This window comes from Coregonus lavaretus (assembly GCF_964263955.1).
Source record: "Coregonus lavaretus genome assembly, contig: HAP1_SCAFFOLD_1706, whole genome shotgun sequence".
Taxonomy (NCBI): Eukaryota; Metazoa; Chordata; class Actinopteri; order Salmoniformes; family Salmonidae; genus Coregonus; species Coregonus lavaretus.
In genome coordinates, this window is record NW_028159588.1 from 24,434 (window position 1) to 43,890 (window position 19,457).

General features: G+C 43.4%; 1 protein-coding gene across 3 annotated transcripts in view; it reads right to left on the reverse strand.

Moving 5' to 3' along the window:
* LOC311122683 (homeobox-containing protein 1-like) overlaps positions 1–19,232 on the reverse strand; it is a 33,041-nt gene extending 13,809 nt beyond the window's left edge. Inside the window, exons 1-5 of one of the 3 annotated variants that reach the window (XR_014612481.1) lie at positions 18,782–19,213; positions 18,143–18,233; positions 16,485–16,941; positions 14,863–14,948; positions 6,768–6,878 (exon numbers count right to left, since the gene is read on the reverse strand). Coding sequence is in view for 1 of the 3 variants with exons in the window: in XM_084197016.1 (XP_084053142.1) it covers positions 6,768–6,878; positions 14,863–14,948; positions 16,485–16,941; positions 18,143–18,221 (733 nt within the window). In the remaining 2 variants the exon portion in view is untranslated. Of the gene's footprint in view, positions 1–6,767; positions 6,879–14,862; positions 14,949–16,484; positions 16,942–18,142; positions 18,234–18,781 lie in introns of all 3 variants that reach the window. The other 2 variants (XR_014612482.1, XM_084197016.1) reach the window with 2 other exon arrangements.
* Between the last annotated feature and the right edge of the window lie 225 nt (positions 19,233–19,457).

Sequence of the window (19,457 nt, forward strand, 5' to 3'; positions counted from 1 at the left end):
TGTAGTTGGCCACCAGGTTTGCACACATCTCAGGAGGGATTTTGTCCCACTCCTCTTTGCAGATCTTCTCCAAGTCATTAAGGTTTCGAGGCTGACGTTTGGCAACTCGAACCTTCAGCTCCCTCCACAGATTTTCTATGGGATTAAGGTCTGGAGACTGGCTAGGCCAATCCAGGACCTTAATGTGCTTCTTCTTCAGCCACTTCTTTGTTGCCTTGGCCGTGTGTTTTGGGTCATTGTCATGCTGGAATACCCATCCACGACCCATTTTCAATGCCCTGGCTGAGGGAAGGAGGTTCTCACCCAAGATTTGACGGTACATGGCCCCGTCCATCGTCCCTTTGATGCAGTGAAGTTGTCCTGTCCCCTTAGCAGAAAAACACCCCCAAAGCATAATGTTTCCACCTCCATGTTTGACGGTGGGGATGGGGTTCTTGGGGTCATAGGCAGCATTCCTCCTCCTCCAAACAGGCGAGTTGAGTTGATGCCAAAGAGCTCCATTTTGGTCTCATCTGACCACAACACTTTCACCCAGTTCTCCTCTGAATCATTCAGATGTTCATTGGCAAACTTCAGACGGGCATGTATATGTGCTTTCTTGAGCAGGGGGACCTTGCGGGCGCTGCAGGATTTCAGTCCTTCACGACGTAGTGTGTTACCAATTGTTTTCTTGGTGACTATGGTCCCAGCTGCTTTGAGATCATTGACAAGATCCTCCCGTGTAGTTCTGGGCTGATTCCTCACTGATCATTGCAACTCCACGAGGTGAGATCTTGGATGGAGCCCCAGGCCGAGGGAGATTGACAGTTATTTTGTGTTTCTTCCATTTGCGAATAATCGCACCAACTGTTGTCACCTTCTCACCAAGCTGCTTGCCGATGGTTTTGTAGCCCATTCCAGCCTTGTGTAGGTCTACAATCTTGTCCCTGACATCCTTGGAGAGCTCTTTGGTCTTTGCCATGGTGGAGAGTTTGGAATCTGATCCTTCATTAAAATGCAAATCAATTGATAACATTTTTGACATTAAAAACGTACAAAATCAGCAGGGGATCAAATGCTTTTTTCCCCTCACTGTATACCCCTCGACTTTTTCAACATTTTGTTGTGTCACTGGCCTACACACAACACCCCATGTCAAAGTGGAACTATGTTTTTAGAAATGTTTAAAAATCAATAAAAAATGAAAAGCTGAAAATGTCTTGAGTTAATAAGTATTCAACCACTTTTTTTTACGGCAAACGTAAATACGTTCACGAGAACAAATGTGCTTAACAAGTCACATGACCTCACTCTGTATTGTTTAACTTCATATCTGTACCCCACACATTAAGGTTATCTGAAGGTCCCCTCAATTGAGCAGTGAATTCCAAACACAGATTCAACCACAAAGACCAAGGAGGTTTTCCAACGCCTTGCAAAGTAAGGGCAGACATTAAATATCCCTTTAAGCATGGTGAAGTTATTAATTACATTTTGGATGGTGTATCAATACACCCAGTCACTACAAAGACACAGGTGTTCTTCCTAACTCAGTTGCCGGAGAAGAAGGAAACCACTCAGGGATTTCACCATGAGGCCAATGGTGACTTTAAAAACAGTTACAGTGCCTTGCAAAAGTATTCATCCCACTTGGCGTTTTTCCTATTTTGTGGCAAAACAACCTGTAATTTAAATGGATTTTTATTTGGATTTCATTTAAAATGGACATACACAACGTAGTCCAAATTGGTGAAGTGAAATGAAAAAAATAACTTGTTTCAAAAAATTCTAAAAAGTTAATAACGGAAAAGTGGTGCGTGCATACAGTTGAAGTCGGACAATTACATACACCTTAGCCAAATACATTTAAACTCAGTTTTTCACAATTCCTGACATTTAATCCTAGTAAAAATTCCCTGTCTCAGGTCAATTAGGATCACCACTTTATTTTAAGAATGTGAAATGTCAGAATAATAGTGGCGAGAATGATTTATTTCAGCTTTTATTCCTTTCATCACATTCCCAGTGGGTCAGAAGTTTACATACACTCAATTAGTATTTGGTAGCATTGCCTTTAAATTGTTTAACTTGGGTCAAATGTTTTGGGTAGCCTTCCACAAGCTTCCCACAATAAGTTGGGTGCATTTTGGCCCATTCCTCCTGACAGAGCTGGTGTAACTGAGTCAGGTTTGTAGCCCTACTTGCTCGCACACACTTGTTCAGTTCTGCCCACAAATGTTCTATAGGATTGAGGTCAGGGCTTTGTGATGGCCACTCCAATACCTTGACTTTGTTGTCCTTAAGCCATTTTCCCACAACTTTGGAAGTATGCTTGGGGTCATTGTCCATTTGGAAGACCTATTTGCGACCAAGCTTTAACTTCCTGACTGATGTCTTGAGATGTTGCTTCAATATAACCACATAATTTTCCTTCCTCAGGACGCCATCTATTTTGTGAAGTGCACCAGTCCCTCCTGCAGCAAAGCACACCCACAGCATGATGCTGCCACCTCCGTGCTTCATGGTTGGGATGGTGTTCTTCAGCTTGCAAGCCATCCCCTTTTTCCTCCAAACATAACGATGGTCATTATGGCCAAACAGTTCCATTTTTGTTTCATCAGACCAGAGGACATTTCTCCAAAAGGTACAATATTTGTCCCCATGTGCAGTTGCAAACCGTAGTCTGGCTTTTTTATGGCGGTTTTGGAGCAGTGGCTTCTTCCTTGCCGAGCGGCCTTTCAGGTTATGTCGATATAGGACTCGTTTTACTGTGGATATAGATACTTTTGTACCCGTTTCCTCCAGCATCTTCACAAGGTCCTTTGCTGTTGTTCTGGGATTGATTTGCACTTTTTCGCACCAAAGTAAGTCCATCTCTAGGAGACAGAATGCGACTCCTTCCTGAGCGGTATGACAGCTGCGTGGTCCCATGGTGTTTATACTTGCATACTATTGTTTGTACAGATGAGCGTGGTACCTTCAGGCGTTTGGAAATTGCTCCCAAGGATAAACCAGACTTGTGGAGGTCTACAATTTTTTTCTGAAGTATTGGCTGATTTATTTTGATTTTCCCATGATGTCAAGCAAAGAGGCACTGAGTTTGAAGGTAGGCCTTGAAATACATCCACTGGTACACCTCCAATTGACTCAAATGATGTCAATTAGCCTATCAGAAGCTTCTAAAGCCATGACATCATTTTCTGGAATTTTCCAAGCTGTTTAAAAGGCACGGTGAACTTTGTGTATGTAAACTTCTGACCCACTGGAATTGTGATACAGTGAATTATAAGTGAAATAATCTGTCTGTAAACAATTGTTGGAAAAATTACTTGTGTCATGCACAAAGTAGATGCCCTAACCGACTTGCCAAAACTATAGTTTGTTAACAAGAAATTTGTGGAGTGGTTGAAAAACGAGTTTTAATGACTCCAACCTAAGTGTATGTAAACTTCCGACTTCAACTGTATGTATTCACCCCCTTTGCTATGAAGCACCTAAATAAGATCTGGTGCAACCCAATTGCCTTCAGAAGTCACATAATTAGTTAAATAAAGTCCACCTGTATGCAATCTAAGTGTCACATGATCTGTCACATGATCTCAGTATACATATATATACACCTGTTCTGAAAGGCCCCAGAGTCTGCAACACCACTAAACAAGGGGCACAACCAAGCAAGCGGCACCATGAAGACCAAAGAGCTCTCCAAACAGGTCAGGGACAAAGTTGTGGAGATCAGGGTTGGGTTATAAAGAAATATCAGAAACTTTGAACATCCCACGGAGCACCATTAAATCCATTATAAAAAAATTGAAAGAATATGGCACCACAACAAACCTGCCAAGAGAGGACCACCCACCAAAACTCACGGACCAGGCAAGGAGGGCATTAATCAGAGAGGCAACAAAAAGACCAAAGATACCCCTGAAGGAGCATCAAAGCTCTACAGCGGAGATTGGAGTATCTGTCCATAGGACCACTTTAAGCCGTACACTCCACAGAGCTGGGCTTTACGGAAGAGTGGCCAGAAAAAAGCCATTGCTTTAATAAATAAATAAGCAAACACGTTTGGTGTTCGCCAAAAGGCATGTGGGAGACTCCCCAAACATTTGGAAGAAGGTACACTGGTCAGATGAGGATAAAATGTAGTTTTTTGGCCATCAAGGAAAACACTATGTCTGGCGCAAACCCAACACCTCTCATCACCCCGAGAACACCATCCCCACAGTGAAGCATGGTGGTGGCAGCATCATAATGTGGGGATGTTCTCATCGGCAGGGACTGGGAAACTGGTCAGAATTGAAGGAATGATGGAGGAGGCTAAATACAGGGAAATTCTTGAGGGAAACCTGTTTCAGTCTTCCAGATATTGTAAGACTGGGACGGAGGTTCACCTTCCAGCAGGACAATGACCCTAAGCATACCGCTAAAGCAACACTTGAGTGGTTTAAGGAGAAACATTTAGATTTCTTGGAATAGCCTAGTCAAAGCCGAGACCTCAATCCAAATGAGAATCTGTGGTATGACTTAAAGATTGCTGTACACCAGCGGAACCATTCAACTTGAAAGAGCTGGAGCAGTTTTGCCTTGAAGAATGGGCAAAAATCCCAGTGGCTAAATGTGCCAAGCTTATAGAGACATACCCCAAGAGACTTGCAGCTGTAATTGCTGCAAAAGGTGGCTCTACAAAGTATTGACTTTGGGGGGGGGTGAATAGTTATGTTTTTTGTCTTATTTCTTGTTTGTTTCACAATAAAAAATATTTTGCATCTTCAAAGTGGTAGGCGTGTTGTGTAAATCAAATGAAACAAATCCCCCAAAAATCCATTTTAATTCCAGGTTGTAAGGCAACAAAATTGGGAAAAATGCCAAGGGGGGTGAATACTTTTGCAAGCTACGGTACAGAGTTTAATGTCTGTGATAGGAGAAAAACTGAGGATGGATCAACATTGTAGTTACTTCACAATACTAACCGAATTGACAGAGTAAAAAGAAGGAAGTCTGTACAGAATTCATTTCTTCTCCTAAACATGCATCCTGTTTGTAACAAGGCACTAAAGGAATCCTGCAAAAAATGAGGCAAAGCAATTAACTTTTTGGCCTTAATACAAAGTGTTATGTTTGGGGCAAATCCAATACATTACTGAGTACCACTCTCCATATTTTCAAGCATAGTGATGGCTGCATCAGCTTCAGTCTGCTTTCCACCAGTCACTGGGAGATTAATTAACCTTTCAGCAGGACAATAACCTCAAACACAAAGCCAAATCTACACTGGAGTTACTTACCAAGAACACAGTGAATGTTCCTGAATGGCCAAGTAACAGTTTTGACCTAAATCTACTTGAAAATCTATAGCAAGACCTGAAAATGGTTGTCTAGCAATGATCAACAAACAATTTGACAGAGCTTGAAGAATGTTGAAAATAATAAAATGGGCAAATGTTGCATAATCCAGTTGTGGAAAGTTCTTAGAGACTTACCCAGAAAGACTCACAGCTGTAATCGCTACCAAAGGCGATTCTTACATGTATTGACTCAGGGGGTTGAATACTTACCTGATCAAGACCCAGTATATTACTGTTTATATTTTTCATAAATTACTAAAAACATGTTTACATTTACATTTACATTTTAGTCATTTAGCAGACGCTCTTATCCAGAGCGACTTACAGTTAGTGAATAATTTAAAAAAAAAATAATTATACTGGCCCCCCGTGGGAATCGATCCCACAACCCTGGCGTTGCAAACGCCATGCTCTATCAACTGAGCTATATCCCTGCCGGCCATTCCCTCCCCTACCCTGGACGACGCTGGGCCAATTGTGCGCCGCCCATGAGTCTCCCGGTCGCTGCCGGCTGCGACAGAGCCTGGATTCGAACCAGGATCTCTAGTGGCACAGTTAGCACTGCGATGCAGTGCCTTAGACCACTGCGCCACTCAGGAGTGGTTTTCACTTATTATGGGGTATTGTGTGTAAATTGGTGAAAAAAACACCTATTTAATCAATTTTGAATTCAGGCTGTAATGCAACAAAAATGAGTACATGCAATAGTGTAATAGTAATAAGAGTAATGCAACAACAATAAGTAAAGGTGTATGAATACTTTCTGAAGGCACTGTAGCCAGCTAGCTGGCTAGCCAGTTCAAATAATGACCAGAGTATAGCTGACAAAGTCTCAACTTTAGCTACTTTTTATTCATTATTACTGGAAAATAAACCCACAACAACATAATTAATTCCTAGGTAATGGCGAGCTTACAGAAAATAGCCTACTTCCACATTGTGACTAAATAAAATTAAGGTAATTCTGAAAAAGTCGGAACTCCTGCATCATCTTGTCACAGGAGGATTTGGTATGGTTGCTATGGCAGTCCGGCAACCACGACAACAAGCTTTTTTCCCCATGTCTGTGTGACAAGGAAACTGGAAGTCGAAGCGACGATCTACAGACTTTCCACCGGAGCATAAATTAAATGTTGTTTTGACCAGCGACACGTCGCATTCTAAATTGTCTACAGACATGTCGTTAGACTAAGTATAAACTGGCCTTTATGTTTAAAAAAAAAAATCCTACTGTATATGTTCTCTCAGTCATGGCTATCTGTCTCCTGATCTCATTCCTTTACTGAACTCTCTAGAACCAGAACGATGTGTGTGTGTGTAGATTCACAATGCAGGATTAGAGGATGGACAGAGGAAGGACAGAGGGAAAGGTGGCAACAACAAGCAGCAGAATGGAGTCAACATTAAACGCTTCCTCCCCCGTCTTACACTGGTTCTCACCTGGGTTGTTCCTCTCCAGCAGGTACCAGCGGTAGAAGGCTCTGCGTTTGGAGTCGCTCATCTCCAAGCCCTGCTGCAGCAACCACTGGGAGATATAACTCTGACTGATACCTAGGGAGAGGATATACAGTGCATTCAGAAAGTATTCAGACCCCTTGACTTTTTCAACATTTTTGTTACGCTACAGCTTTATTCTAAAATGGATTAAATTGTTTTTTTAATTCATCAATCTACACACAATACCCCATAATGACAAAGCGAAAACAGGTTTAGATTTTTTTTGCACATTTATGAAAAATATAAAACAGAAATACCTTATTTAGATAATTATTCAGACCCTTTGCTATGAGACTCGAAATTGAGCGCAGGTGCTCCTGTTTCCATTGATCATCCTTGAGATATTTCTACAACTTCACTGGTGTCCACTTGTGGAAAATTCAATTGATTGGATATGATTTGGAAAGGCACACACCTGTCTATATAAGGTCTCACAGTTGATAGTGCATGTCAGAGCAAAAACCAATGCATGAGGTCGAAGGAATTGTCCATAGACCTTCGAGAAAGGATTGTATCGAGGCACAGATCTGGGAAAGGGAACCAACAAACATTTCTGCAAAGGGTCTGAAGGTCCCCAAGAACACATTTCTTAAATGGAAGAAGTTTGGAACCACCAAGACTCTTCCTAGAGCTGGCCGCCCGGCCAAACTGAGCAATCAGGGGAGAAGGGCCAACTTGGTCAGGGAGGTGACCAAGAACCCGGTGGTCACTCTGACAGAGGTCTAGAGTTTCTCTGTGGAGATGGGAGAAGCTTCCAGAAGGAGTGGCCAGACGGAAGCCACTCCTCAGTAAAAGGCACATGACAGCCCGCTTGGAGTTTGCAAAAAAGGCACCAAAAGGACAAACCATGAGAAATAAGATTCTCTGGTCTGATGAAACCAAGATTGAACTCTTTGGCCTGAATGCCAAGCGTCATGTCTGGAGGAAACCTGGCACCATCCCTACGTTGAAGCATGGTGGCAGCATCATGCTGTGGGGATGTTTTTCAACGGCAGGGACTGGGAGACTAGTCAGGATCGAAAGAAAGATGAACGGAGCAAAGTACAGAGAGATCCTTGATGAAAACCTGCTCCAGAGCGCTCAGGACCTCAGACTGGGGCGAAGGTTCACCTTCCAACAGGACAATGACCCTAAGCTCACAGCCAAGACAACGCAGGAGTGGCTTTGGGACAAGTCTCTGAATGTCCTTTGAGTGACCCAGCCAGAGCCCAGACTTGAACCCGATCGAACATCTCTGGAGAGACCTGAAAATAGCTGTGCATCCAACCTGACAGAGCTTGAGAGGATCAAATCAAAGGTTATTTGTCACATACGCCGAATACAACAGGTGTAGACCTTACAGTGAAATGCTTAATTACAAGCCTTAACCAACAATGCAGTTTTAAGAAAGAATACCCCCCCAAAAAATAATAATTATATATATATATATATATATATATATATATATATATATATATATATATATATATATATATATATACACACACACACACAATAAAATAATACGAAATAAAAGTTTTAAAAAATTAGAGCAGCAGTAAAAATAACAGTAGGGAGGCTATATACAGGGGGTACCGGTACAGAGTCAATGTGAAATAACAGTAGCGAGGCTATATACAGGGGGTACCGGTACCGAGTCAATGTGCGGGGGCACCGGTTAGTCGAGGTAATTGACGCAATATGTACATGTAGGTAGAGTTATTAAAGTGACTATGCATAAATACTTAGATAACAGAGAGTAGCAGCAGCGTAAATGCAAATAGTCTGGGTAGCCATTTGATTAGATGTTCAGGAGTCTTATGGCTTGGGGGTTGAAGCTGTTTAGAAGCCTCTTGGACCTTGACTTGGCGCTCCGGTACCGCTTGCCGTGCGGTAGCAGAGAGAACAGTCTATGACTAGGTGGCTTGAGTCTTTGACAATTTTGAGGGCCTTCCTCTGACACCGCCTGGTATAGAGGTCTGGATGGCAGGAAGCTTGGCCCCAATGATGTACTGGGCCGTACGCACTACCCTCTGTAGTGCCTTGCAGTCGGTGGCCGAGCAGTTGCCATACCAGGCAGTGATGCTCTCGATGGTGCAGCTGTAGAACCTTTTGAGGATCTGAGGACCAATGCCAAATCTTTTCAGTCTCCTCAGGGGGGAATAGGTTTTGTCATGCCCTCTTCACGACTGTCTTGGTGTGCTTGGACCACGTTAGTTTGTTGGTGATGTGGACACCAAGGAACTTGAAGCTCTCAACCTGATCCACTCCAGCCCCATCGATGAGAATGGGGGCGTGCTCGGTCCTCTTCTTTTTCCTGTAGTCCACAATCTGCAGAGAAGAATGGGAGAAACTCCCAAAGTACAGGTGTGCCAAGCTTGCAGCGTCATACCCAAGAAGACTCGAGGCTGTAATCGCTGCCAAAGGTGCTTCAACAAAGTACTGAGTAAAGGGTCTGGAAACATATGTAAATGTGATATATATATATTTTTATGTGATATATATATATTTTTTATATATACATTTGCAAAAATCTCAAAAAAACTGTTTTTGCCTTGTCATTATGGGGTAGTGTGTGTAGATTAATGAGAAAAAATAAAAAAAACGATTTAATCAATTTTAGAATAAGGCTGTAACGTAACACTTTGGAAAAAGTCAAGGGGTCTGAATACTTTCCGAATGCCTTCAGAAAGTATTCATACCCCTGGACTTACTCCACATTTTGTTGTGTTACAACCTGAATTCAAAATGGATTTTTTTTAAATCTCATCCATCTACACACAATACCCCATAATGACAAAGTGAAAACATGGTTTTAGAAATGTTTGCTAATGTATTAAAAATAAAAAACAATCTCATTTACATAAGTATTCACACCCCTGAGTCAATACTTTGTAGAAGCACCGTTGGCAGCGATTACAGCTTTGAGTCATCTTGGGTATGTCTGTATTAGTTTTACACATCTGGATTTGAGGATTTTCTCCCATTCTTCCTTGCAGATTATCTCAAGCTCTGTTAAATTAGATGGGGAGAGGCTGTGAACAGCAATCTTCAAGTCTTTCCATAGATTCAATGGGATTCAAATCTGGGCTTTGGCTGGCCCACTCAAGGACTTTCACATTCTTGTTCTGAAGCCATCCCAGCGTTGCTTGGGGTCATTATCCTGTTGGAACATAAATCTGCACTCCCAGTCTAAGGTTGTTTGCACTCTGAAGCATGTTCTCATCATGTATTTGCCTGTATTTGGTCCCATTCACTGTTCCCTCCATCCTTACCAGTCTCCCAGTCCCTGCCGCTGAACAAAATCCCCATAGCATGATGCTGCCACCACCATGCATTGACATTTTTGTCATTTAGCAGACGCTCTTATCCAGAGCTACTTACAGTTAGTGAATGCATACATGTTTTGTTTTTTGTTTTTTTTCATACTGGCCCCCTGTGGGAAACGAACCCACATCCCTGCCGGCCAAACCCTCCCCTACCTTGGATGACGCTGGACCAATTGTGCGCCACCCATGGGTCTCCCGGTCGCGGTAAGGATGGTGTTAGACGGGTGATGAGCTGTGCCTGGTTTTCTCCAGACATAGCACTTTGCATTCAGGCCAAAGAGTTCTATTTTTGTCTCATCAGACCACATCATATTTTGCCTCGTGCTCTCCGAATCTTTCACGTGGCTTTTTGCAAACTCCAGCCATTTTTCTCAGGAGTGGCTTCCATCTGGCCACTCTCCCATAAAGCCCAGATTGGTGAAGTGCTGTAGAGACTGTTGTCCTTCTGGCAGGTTCTCCCATCTCAGCCAAGGAACTCTGTAGTTCTGTCTGAGTGGTCACTGGGTTCTTGGGCACCTCCCTGACCAAGGTCCTTCTTGCCCGGTTGCTCAGTTTGGTCAGACGGCCAGCTCTAGGCAGAGTCTGGGTAGTCCCATATTTGTTACATAATGGAGACCACTGTGCTCTTGGAAAATGTTAACACTAGAAATTGTTTTATACCCAGATATATGCCTCATCACAATTCTCTCGGAGATCGACGGCCAGTTCGTTGGACTTCATGGTATAGTTTCTGCTCTCACTGTCAACTTTGGGACCTTATATAGACCAGTGTGATTCTTTCAAAATCATGTGCAAACAATTGAATTGGCCACAGGTGGACTCCATTCAAGTTGTAGCGACATCTCAAGGATGATTGAAGGACATTGGGTGCACCTGCGCTGAATTTGGAACGTAATAGCAAAGGGGTGTGAAAATGTATGTAAATGAGATATTTCTGCATTTCATTTTCAATAAATTTGAGAAAAAAAATCTAAATAAGTTCAGGAGTAAAAATTTGCTTAACAAGTCACATAGGTTGCATGGAATCACATAGTGTTTAATATTATTTTAGAATGACTACCTCATCTCTGTACCCCACAACTACAGATAATTGTAAGGTCCCTCAGTCGAGCAGTGAATTTCAAACACAGATTCAACCACAAAGACCAGGGAGGTTTTCCAATGACTCTCAAAGAAGGGTAACTATCGGTAGACATTGAATATCCCTTTGAGCATGGTGAAGTTATAAAATTACACTTTGGATGGTGTATCAATACACCCAGTCACTACAGAGATACAGGCGTCCTTCCTAACTCAGTTGCCTCAGAGGAAGGAAACCAATTAGGGATTTCACCATGAGGCCAATGGTGACTTTAAAACAGTTACAGAGGTTAATGGATGTGATAGGAGAAAACTGAGGATGGATCAACAACATTGTAGTTACTCAACAATACTAACCTAAATGACAGAGTGAAAAGAAGAAAGCCTGTACAGAATACAAATATTCCAAAACATGCATCCTGTTTGCAACAAGGCACTAAAGTAATACTGCAAAAAATGTGGCAAAGGAATTAACTTTATGTCCTGAATACAAAGTGTTATGCTTGGGGCAAATCCAACACAACACATTACTGCGAACCTCTATATTTTCAAGCATAATGGTGGCTGCATCATGTTATGGGTATGCTTGTAATCATTAAGGACAGGGGAGTTTTTCAGGATAAAAAATTAACCGGAATGGAGCTAAGCACAGGCAAAGTCCTAGAGGAAAACCTGGTTCAGTCACTGGGAGATTAATTAACCTTTCAGCGGGACAATAACCTAAAACACAAGGCCAAATCTACACTGGAGTTGCTTACCAGGAAGATAGTGAATGTTCCTGAATGGCCGAGTAACAGTTTTGACCTAAATCTACTTGAAAATCTATAGCAAGACCTGAAAATGGTTGTCTATCAATGATCAACAACCAATTTGACAGAGCTTGAAGAATTTTGAAAATAATAAATGGGCAAATGTTGCATAATCCAGTTGTGGAAAGTTCTTAGAGACTTACGCAGGAAGACTCACAGCTGTAATCGCTACCAAAGGTGCTTCTACAAAATATTTCTGTATTTAATTTTCAATACATGTCTAAGTTCAAAAATGTCTAAGAACATGTTGTTTTCATGATGGGGTATTGTGTGTAGATGGTTGAACATATATAAACAGTACCAGTCAAAAGTTTGGACCACATACTCATTCAAGGGTTTTTATTAATTGTTTTAATGTTTTTACGTTGTAGAATAATAGTGAAGACATCAAAACTATGAAATAACACATCTGGAATCATGTAGTAACCAAAAAAAGTGTTAAACAAATCTAAATATATTTTATATTTGAGATTCTTCAAAGTAGCCACCCTTTGCCTTGATGACAGCTTTGCACACTCTTGGCATTCTCTCAACCAGCTTCACCTGGAATGCTTTTCCAACAATCTTGAAAGAGTTCCCACATATGCTGAGCACTTGTTGGCTGCTTTTCCTTCACTCTGCCCTCCGACTCATCCCAAACCATCTCAATTGGGTTGAGGTCGGGGGATTGTGGAGGCCAGGTCACCTGATGCAGCACCATCACTCTCCTTCTTGGTCAAATAGCCCTTTCACAGACTGGAGGTGTGTTGGGTCATTGTCCTGTTGAAAAACAAATGATAGTCCCACTAAACCCAAACCAGATGGGATGGCATATCACTGCAGAATGCTGTGGTAGCCATGCTGGTTAAGTGTGCCTTTAATTCTAAATAAATCACAGAGTGTCACCAGCAAAGCACCTCCACACCATAACACCTCCTCCTCCATGCTTTACGGTGGGAAATACACATGCAGTGATCATCCGTTCACCCACAACGCGTCTCACGAAGACACGGCGGTTGGAACCAAAAATCTCACATTTGGACTCCAGACCAAAGGACACATTTCCACCGGTCTAATGTCCATTACTCGTGTTTCTTGGCCCAAGCAAGTCTCTTCTTATTATTGGTGTCCTTTAGTAGTGGTTTCTTTGCAGCAATTCGACAATGAAGGCCTGATTCACACAGTCTCCTCTGAACAGTTGATGTTGAGTTGTGTCTGTTACTTGAACTCTGTGAAGCATTTATTTGGGCTGCAATTTCTGAGGCTGGTAACTCTAATGAACTTATCCTCTGCAGCAGAGGTAACTCCGGGTCTTCCATTCCTGTGGCGGTCCTCATGAGAGCCAGTTTCATCATAGCGCTTTATGGTTTATGCGACTGCACTTGAAGAAACTTTAAAAGTTCTTGAAATGTTCCGTATTGACTGACCTTCATGTCTTAAAGTAATGATGGACTGTCGTTTCTATAATAATATAATAATAATAAGCCATTTAGCAGACGCTTTTATCCAAAGCAACTTACAGTCATGTGTGCAAACATTTTTACGTATGGGTGGTCCCGGGGATCGAACCCACTACCCTGGCGTTACAAGCGCCATGCTCTACCAATTGAGCTACAGAGCTCACAATTTACTTATTTGAGCTGTTCTTGCCATAATATGGACTTGGTCTTTTACCAAATAGGGCTATCTTCTGTATACCCCCCTACCTTGTCACAACACAACTGATTGGCTCAAACGCATTAAGGAAAGAAATTCCACAAATTAACTTTTAAGAAGGCACACCTGTTAATGGAAATGCATTCCAGGTGACTACCTAATGAAGTCTGGTTGAGAGAATGCCAAGAGTGTGCAAAGCTGTCATCAAGGCAAAGGGTGGCTACTTTGAAGAATCTCAAATATATTTTGATTTGTTTAACACTTTTTTGGTTACTACATGATTCCATATGTGTTATTGCAAAGTGTTGATGTCATCACTATTATTCTAAAATGTAAAAAATAGTAAAAATAAAGAAAAACCCTTGAATGAGTAGGTGTGTCCAAACTTTTGACTGGTAGTGTGTATTTAACCCATTTTGAATGCAGGCTCTAACAACAAAATGTGGAATAAGTCAAGGTGTATGAATACTTTCTGAAGGCACTGTAAATCTGACTGAATCCTAGGGAGAGGAACCAGAACTGACTGATACCTAGGGAGAGGAGACAGAACTGACTGAATCCTAGGGAGAGGAGACAGAACTGACTGAATCCTAGGGAGAGGAGACAGAACTGACTGAATCCTAGGGAGGGGAGACAGAACTGACTGATACCTAGGGAGAGGAGACAGAACTGACTGAATCCTAGGGAGAGGAGACAGAACTGACTGAATCCTAGGGAGAGGAGACAGAACTGACTGAATCCTAGGGAGAGGAGACAGAACTGACTGATACCTAGGGAGAGGAGACAGAACTGACTGATACCTAGGGAGAGGAGACACAACTGACTGAATCCTAGGGAGAGGAGACAGACCTGACTGAATCCTAGGGAGAGGAGATAGAACTGACTGAATCCTAGGGAGAGGAGACATAACTGACTGATACCTAGGGAGAGGAGATAGAACTGACTGAATCCTAGGGAGAGGAACCAGAACTGACTGAATCCTAGGGAGAGGAGAGGAGTGAGGAGGAAAGGAAGGTAGATAATAAGAGGAGAGGAGAAACAGAGATGGAGGGAAGAGAAGGAGAGTGAGTAGGAACACATGAGAGTGTTATAAAATATCCTACATGGAAAGACAGGTAATATTCATACAAAACAATGTAAACAGTGCACACTATCACAGGTTCACTAAAAAAAAGCTGTCTATAGCAGAATATATGAACGCATTACCTGTGACCTGTCCCACGATGGCCTGGGAGATCCTGCGGTTGTTGAGGAAAGTCTTGATCTCCTCCTTCACCAGGTTACTGTCCCTCCTATAAAAGCACAACAGGGCACCACAGAGTAAGAACAGACAATATACTTCCTGTTTCTAGCTTCCTGTTTGTGGGGCTAGCAGTGGCTAGAGCAACAGTCATCATCATCACAACTTCGGTACATCTCAAAAGATTCTTCCTCTGCTTATATCCAAATCATTCGATCCCCCCGGGGACCACCCATACGCAAAAATGTATGCACGCATGACTGTAAGTCGCTTTGGATAAAAGCGTCTGCTAAAATGGCATATTATTATTCATTACATCTACAGTATTGTGGATATGCTGGTGGAACCAGACAACGTGTACATTCTCCACCATAGGATTTTTGCCTCCCCTATGTTTTCAGAAAAGCTGATGAAAGAGAGCTGGAAACGAGCAGAGGAAGCCATAGGCCTAGCTGACATGACTCCAGATTCACCATTTGTTGACTGGATATATTTAATGCAGCCTACACACAGAAGCAGAGCAACCTTGTACCCCTGCACATGGACTAGATACCCCTGCACATGGACTAGGTACCCCTGCACATGGACTAGGTACCCCTGCACATGGACTAGGTACCCCTGCACATGGACTAGGTACCCCTGCACATGGACTAGGTACCCCTGCACATGGACTAGGTACCCCTGCACATCGACTAGGCACCCCTGCACATCGACTAGGCACCCCTGCACATCGACTAGGCACCCCTGCACATCGACTAGGTACCCCTGCACATCGACTAGGTACCCCTGCACATGGACTAGGCACCCCTGCACATGGACTAGGCACCCCTGCACATGGACTAGGCACCCCTGCACATCGACTAGGCACCCCTGCACATCGACTAGGCACCCCTGCACATCGACTAGGCACCCCTGCACATCGACTAGGCACCCCTGTACTTTTCTATTATTTCTCTATTTTCTTTCTCTCTGCATTGATTTGACTGTGGTTTCTGGAATGTCTACACACTTGTACAAGACACCATATTGGCAGAGACTGTGACAAAGCCTTCTGTAGATCCTGTATGTAAGCCTGGCTGCAGTCATCTCTTTATCTGTCTCTCCCTACACACCTGACCCAAATTAGTCAGGCTAACAGTAGGAGAATAATCTAGCATCACCAGGGACTGGCTGTTATTATCTGATGATGATATAATCATCTTCCTCTCTCAGAGCTAGATCTTCTACTTTCTGCTATGTTCACCTCAAATACCCCTCCTTATCTTCTACTATGTTCACCTCAAATACCCCTCCTTATCTTCTACTATGTTCACCTCAAATACCCCTCCTTATCTTCTACCTTCTGCTATGTTCACCTCAAATACCCCTCCTTATCTTCTACCTTCTACTATGTTCACCTCAAATACCCCTCCTTATCTTCTACCTTCTGCTATGTTCACCTCAAATACCCCTCCTTATCTTCTACCTTCTGCTATGTTCACCTCAAATACCCCTCCTTATCTTCTACCTTCTGCTATGTTCACATCAAATACCCCTCCTTATCTTCTACCTTCTCTTCATGTTTCACTACTACCTCCCTCCCTCTCACCTCATGTACTCCTCCACCTTCTCCTCCAGATCCCAGTCCTCCTCCGCCATGATGTCATAGCTAAACGACTTCTGAACTCCAACCCCATGCGGGTACTGCGGCGGGGGAGAGGCCTCGTAGCTGTTGCTAGGCGACAGCGAGGCACCGTCCAGCCCGGGGGTCTGCGTTGTGGCGGATGCCAAGGAGAGGGAGGAAGAGGAGGAGGAGGAGGAGGAAGAGGAGGAGGGTGGGGCTGGGGCGGAGGCTGTGGTAGGGGTGGTGTTGGTGGTGGGGTTGGCGGTGGCGGTGGCGGTGTCGTTGCAGTACGGGGGGCGGTGGTCGGGGTCTAGTCGCTCTAGGGACCCCAAGGCCTGGACGATCTGTGGCTTGGTCATCCCTGAGAGACGGAGGCGCTGGAGGAGGTCGATCTGCTCGATGGTGTAGCGTGGCTCCACCTCACAACACTCCATCCTGACATCTAACGGGTTAAAACACACATGACTTTTGTCCACAATATTACATTAAAATACTGGATCAGCAGCACTTTGTTGTCAAGTTCACTTACAAAGGAAAAATACAGCTGGATTTGTAGTCAGTGTGAGGCTGCATCCTCCTCCATGTGGAACCATGGGTCATTCAAAAGTCTGGCCAACTATGGCACTGTTTATACCAAACATCAGGAAGATCTTGCTAATATTGAGTTCCTCAGAACAGCCTCAATTCGTCGGGTGTCAAAATGGATGCTGGCCAATGTTGACTCCTATGCTTCCCACGTGTCAATTTGGCTGTATGTCCTTTGGGTGGTGGACCATTCTTGATACACACAGGAAACTGTTGAGCGTGAAAAACCCAACAGCGTTGCAGTTCTTGACACAAAACAGTGCGCCTGGTTTGTATCAAGAACTGCCCCGTTCAAAGGCACTTCAATCTTTTGTCTTGCCCATTCACCCTCTGAATGGCATACACACAATCCATGTCTCAATTGTCTCAAGGCTTAAAAATCATTCTTTAACCCGTCTCCTCCCCTTTATCTACACTGATTGAAGTAGACTGTACCAAATACACTGAGTATACAAAACGTTAAGAACACCTGTTTTTTCCATGACATAGACTGACCAGGTGATTCCAGGTGAAAGCTATGATCCCTTACTGATGTCACTTGTTTAATCTACACCAGGGTTCTTCAATTCCGGTCCTGGAGGGCCGAAACACTTCTGTTTATTATTTCTACCTGGTAGTTAATTGCACTCACCTGGTGTCCCAGGTCTGAATTAGCCCCTGATTAGAAGGAGAGGGTGAAAAACAGGACCGGAATTGAAGAACCCTGTTCTACACTCTCCCTGCCACATTTGTCTTGAGGAAAAGCCTGATGATTCACTGCCTGATTGCTAATTTAAAGTCATAATAAATATACACTAACAGCTTTTAAATGAAGTGTCATGAGGAAAAACAACAAACATAACTTGGGCTAAAAAACATATTTCATGCCATGATGTTGAACGCTATGTAGTCTACAGTACATTAAATATCTCGTGGAGAGAAATGACATATTTTCGCGAGATAATTTTTACTTCTGGGTAACAGAGAGATGAACTGTACATTGATTGAATATGTGCATTGACTGCAAAACAATGTGTTATTGACCCATGGCATGTACAGTGCCAGCCTGCCTAACCTACCTGATAGCGGGGGTGAGAGGCGCCCTGTGGGCATCGGTTCGGTTCGCGGGGCCGCAGCCGGGAGGCACCACTGTCGCATGGCTCGATGGAGCTGGCGGAGAGAGAGACAGTTTACATGGTGCGGTGTTGGGAGGGAATGCTAGCATCTACACTAGTCAGCTAGCTAGCAACTGCACTTCAGATATTATCAAAGTTTGTAAATGTGGCCTGTTGCTAAATAAGTTAGCTAGCAGGTTATTAAGTTAGCGTGTCGTTAGCCATCTGCCAAGTGAGACTTGCCAGTCACTTTCACTGACGTGCTGCAGTCTGGTAAGGTTAGCTGATTAGCTTATCATGCTAGCTAATTATTAGCTTGCTAGCTTTAATTTGTTGACACTAGCTTGCAACTTGACTATACTAGAGCACGGATGTATTAACAAGCTATTAAAAGTAGCTACCAGTAGCTAAGTTGGCTCATTACATGCAATACACCAGTAGCTAGCCCGGGCTAACCAGCAAGCCATCTACTGTAGCTCATAAACCAGAGAACGTTGCACCAACATTATCGATTGAGGATTGTGAGATCATGTCATGCTAACTAGCTAGCTAATGCAGATACCGGTGACTAGTTGATGCTAACCCGCAGCGCCCCTTCCTTACCTCCCGCTGTTGTGGCAAGCTGCAGCAGGCGACGCTCCCTTGAAATGCTAGCTCACTCAACCGTGCACGTCGACCGACTAACTTCGTAATGGTTTCCAACTAGCTAGTGAAGGTGATCCGTACAGGGTCACATTGTCCCCCGGGATGCAGCAGCAGCAGCACCGGAGAGAAACCGAATCGGTAAACGGGGAGTCGGTCTCAGTTTTCTGACCTCTATACCCCCCACCACACTGCCCCGGAATGATATAGGAAGTTATTCATCTGCGAGGTAAAATCAAAAAGTTATTTATTTATATCATTAAGACATTCAGTGCTGAACAAAAGTTGATATTGTAAACCTGGTCTCAGAGCATTTCGTATTATTCTGTATGTACATCTAGCGGGGGGGAACGAAGGTTCCTGAAGCGTTGAGGTTTTCCAGCCAATTGTGTCGAAAATAGATTCATTACTCGATGCTTTGACCAACACAGTGAACACTAGTGGCACCTCCTGGTCAAATGATTATAGATGACGTCCCACACCCGGTAGCCCATGTGGAGCCTAACCTTTTTGTCTTGTATAAAAACCAATACCAAACCATTCAGGTGGTTGTTTGACGGAACGAAGCTTTGGACGTCTTGATCAAGTGCTTCTGATAAAGCGTACATTACATTTACATTTACATCGTTTAGCAGAT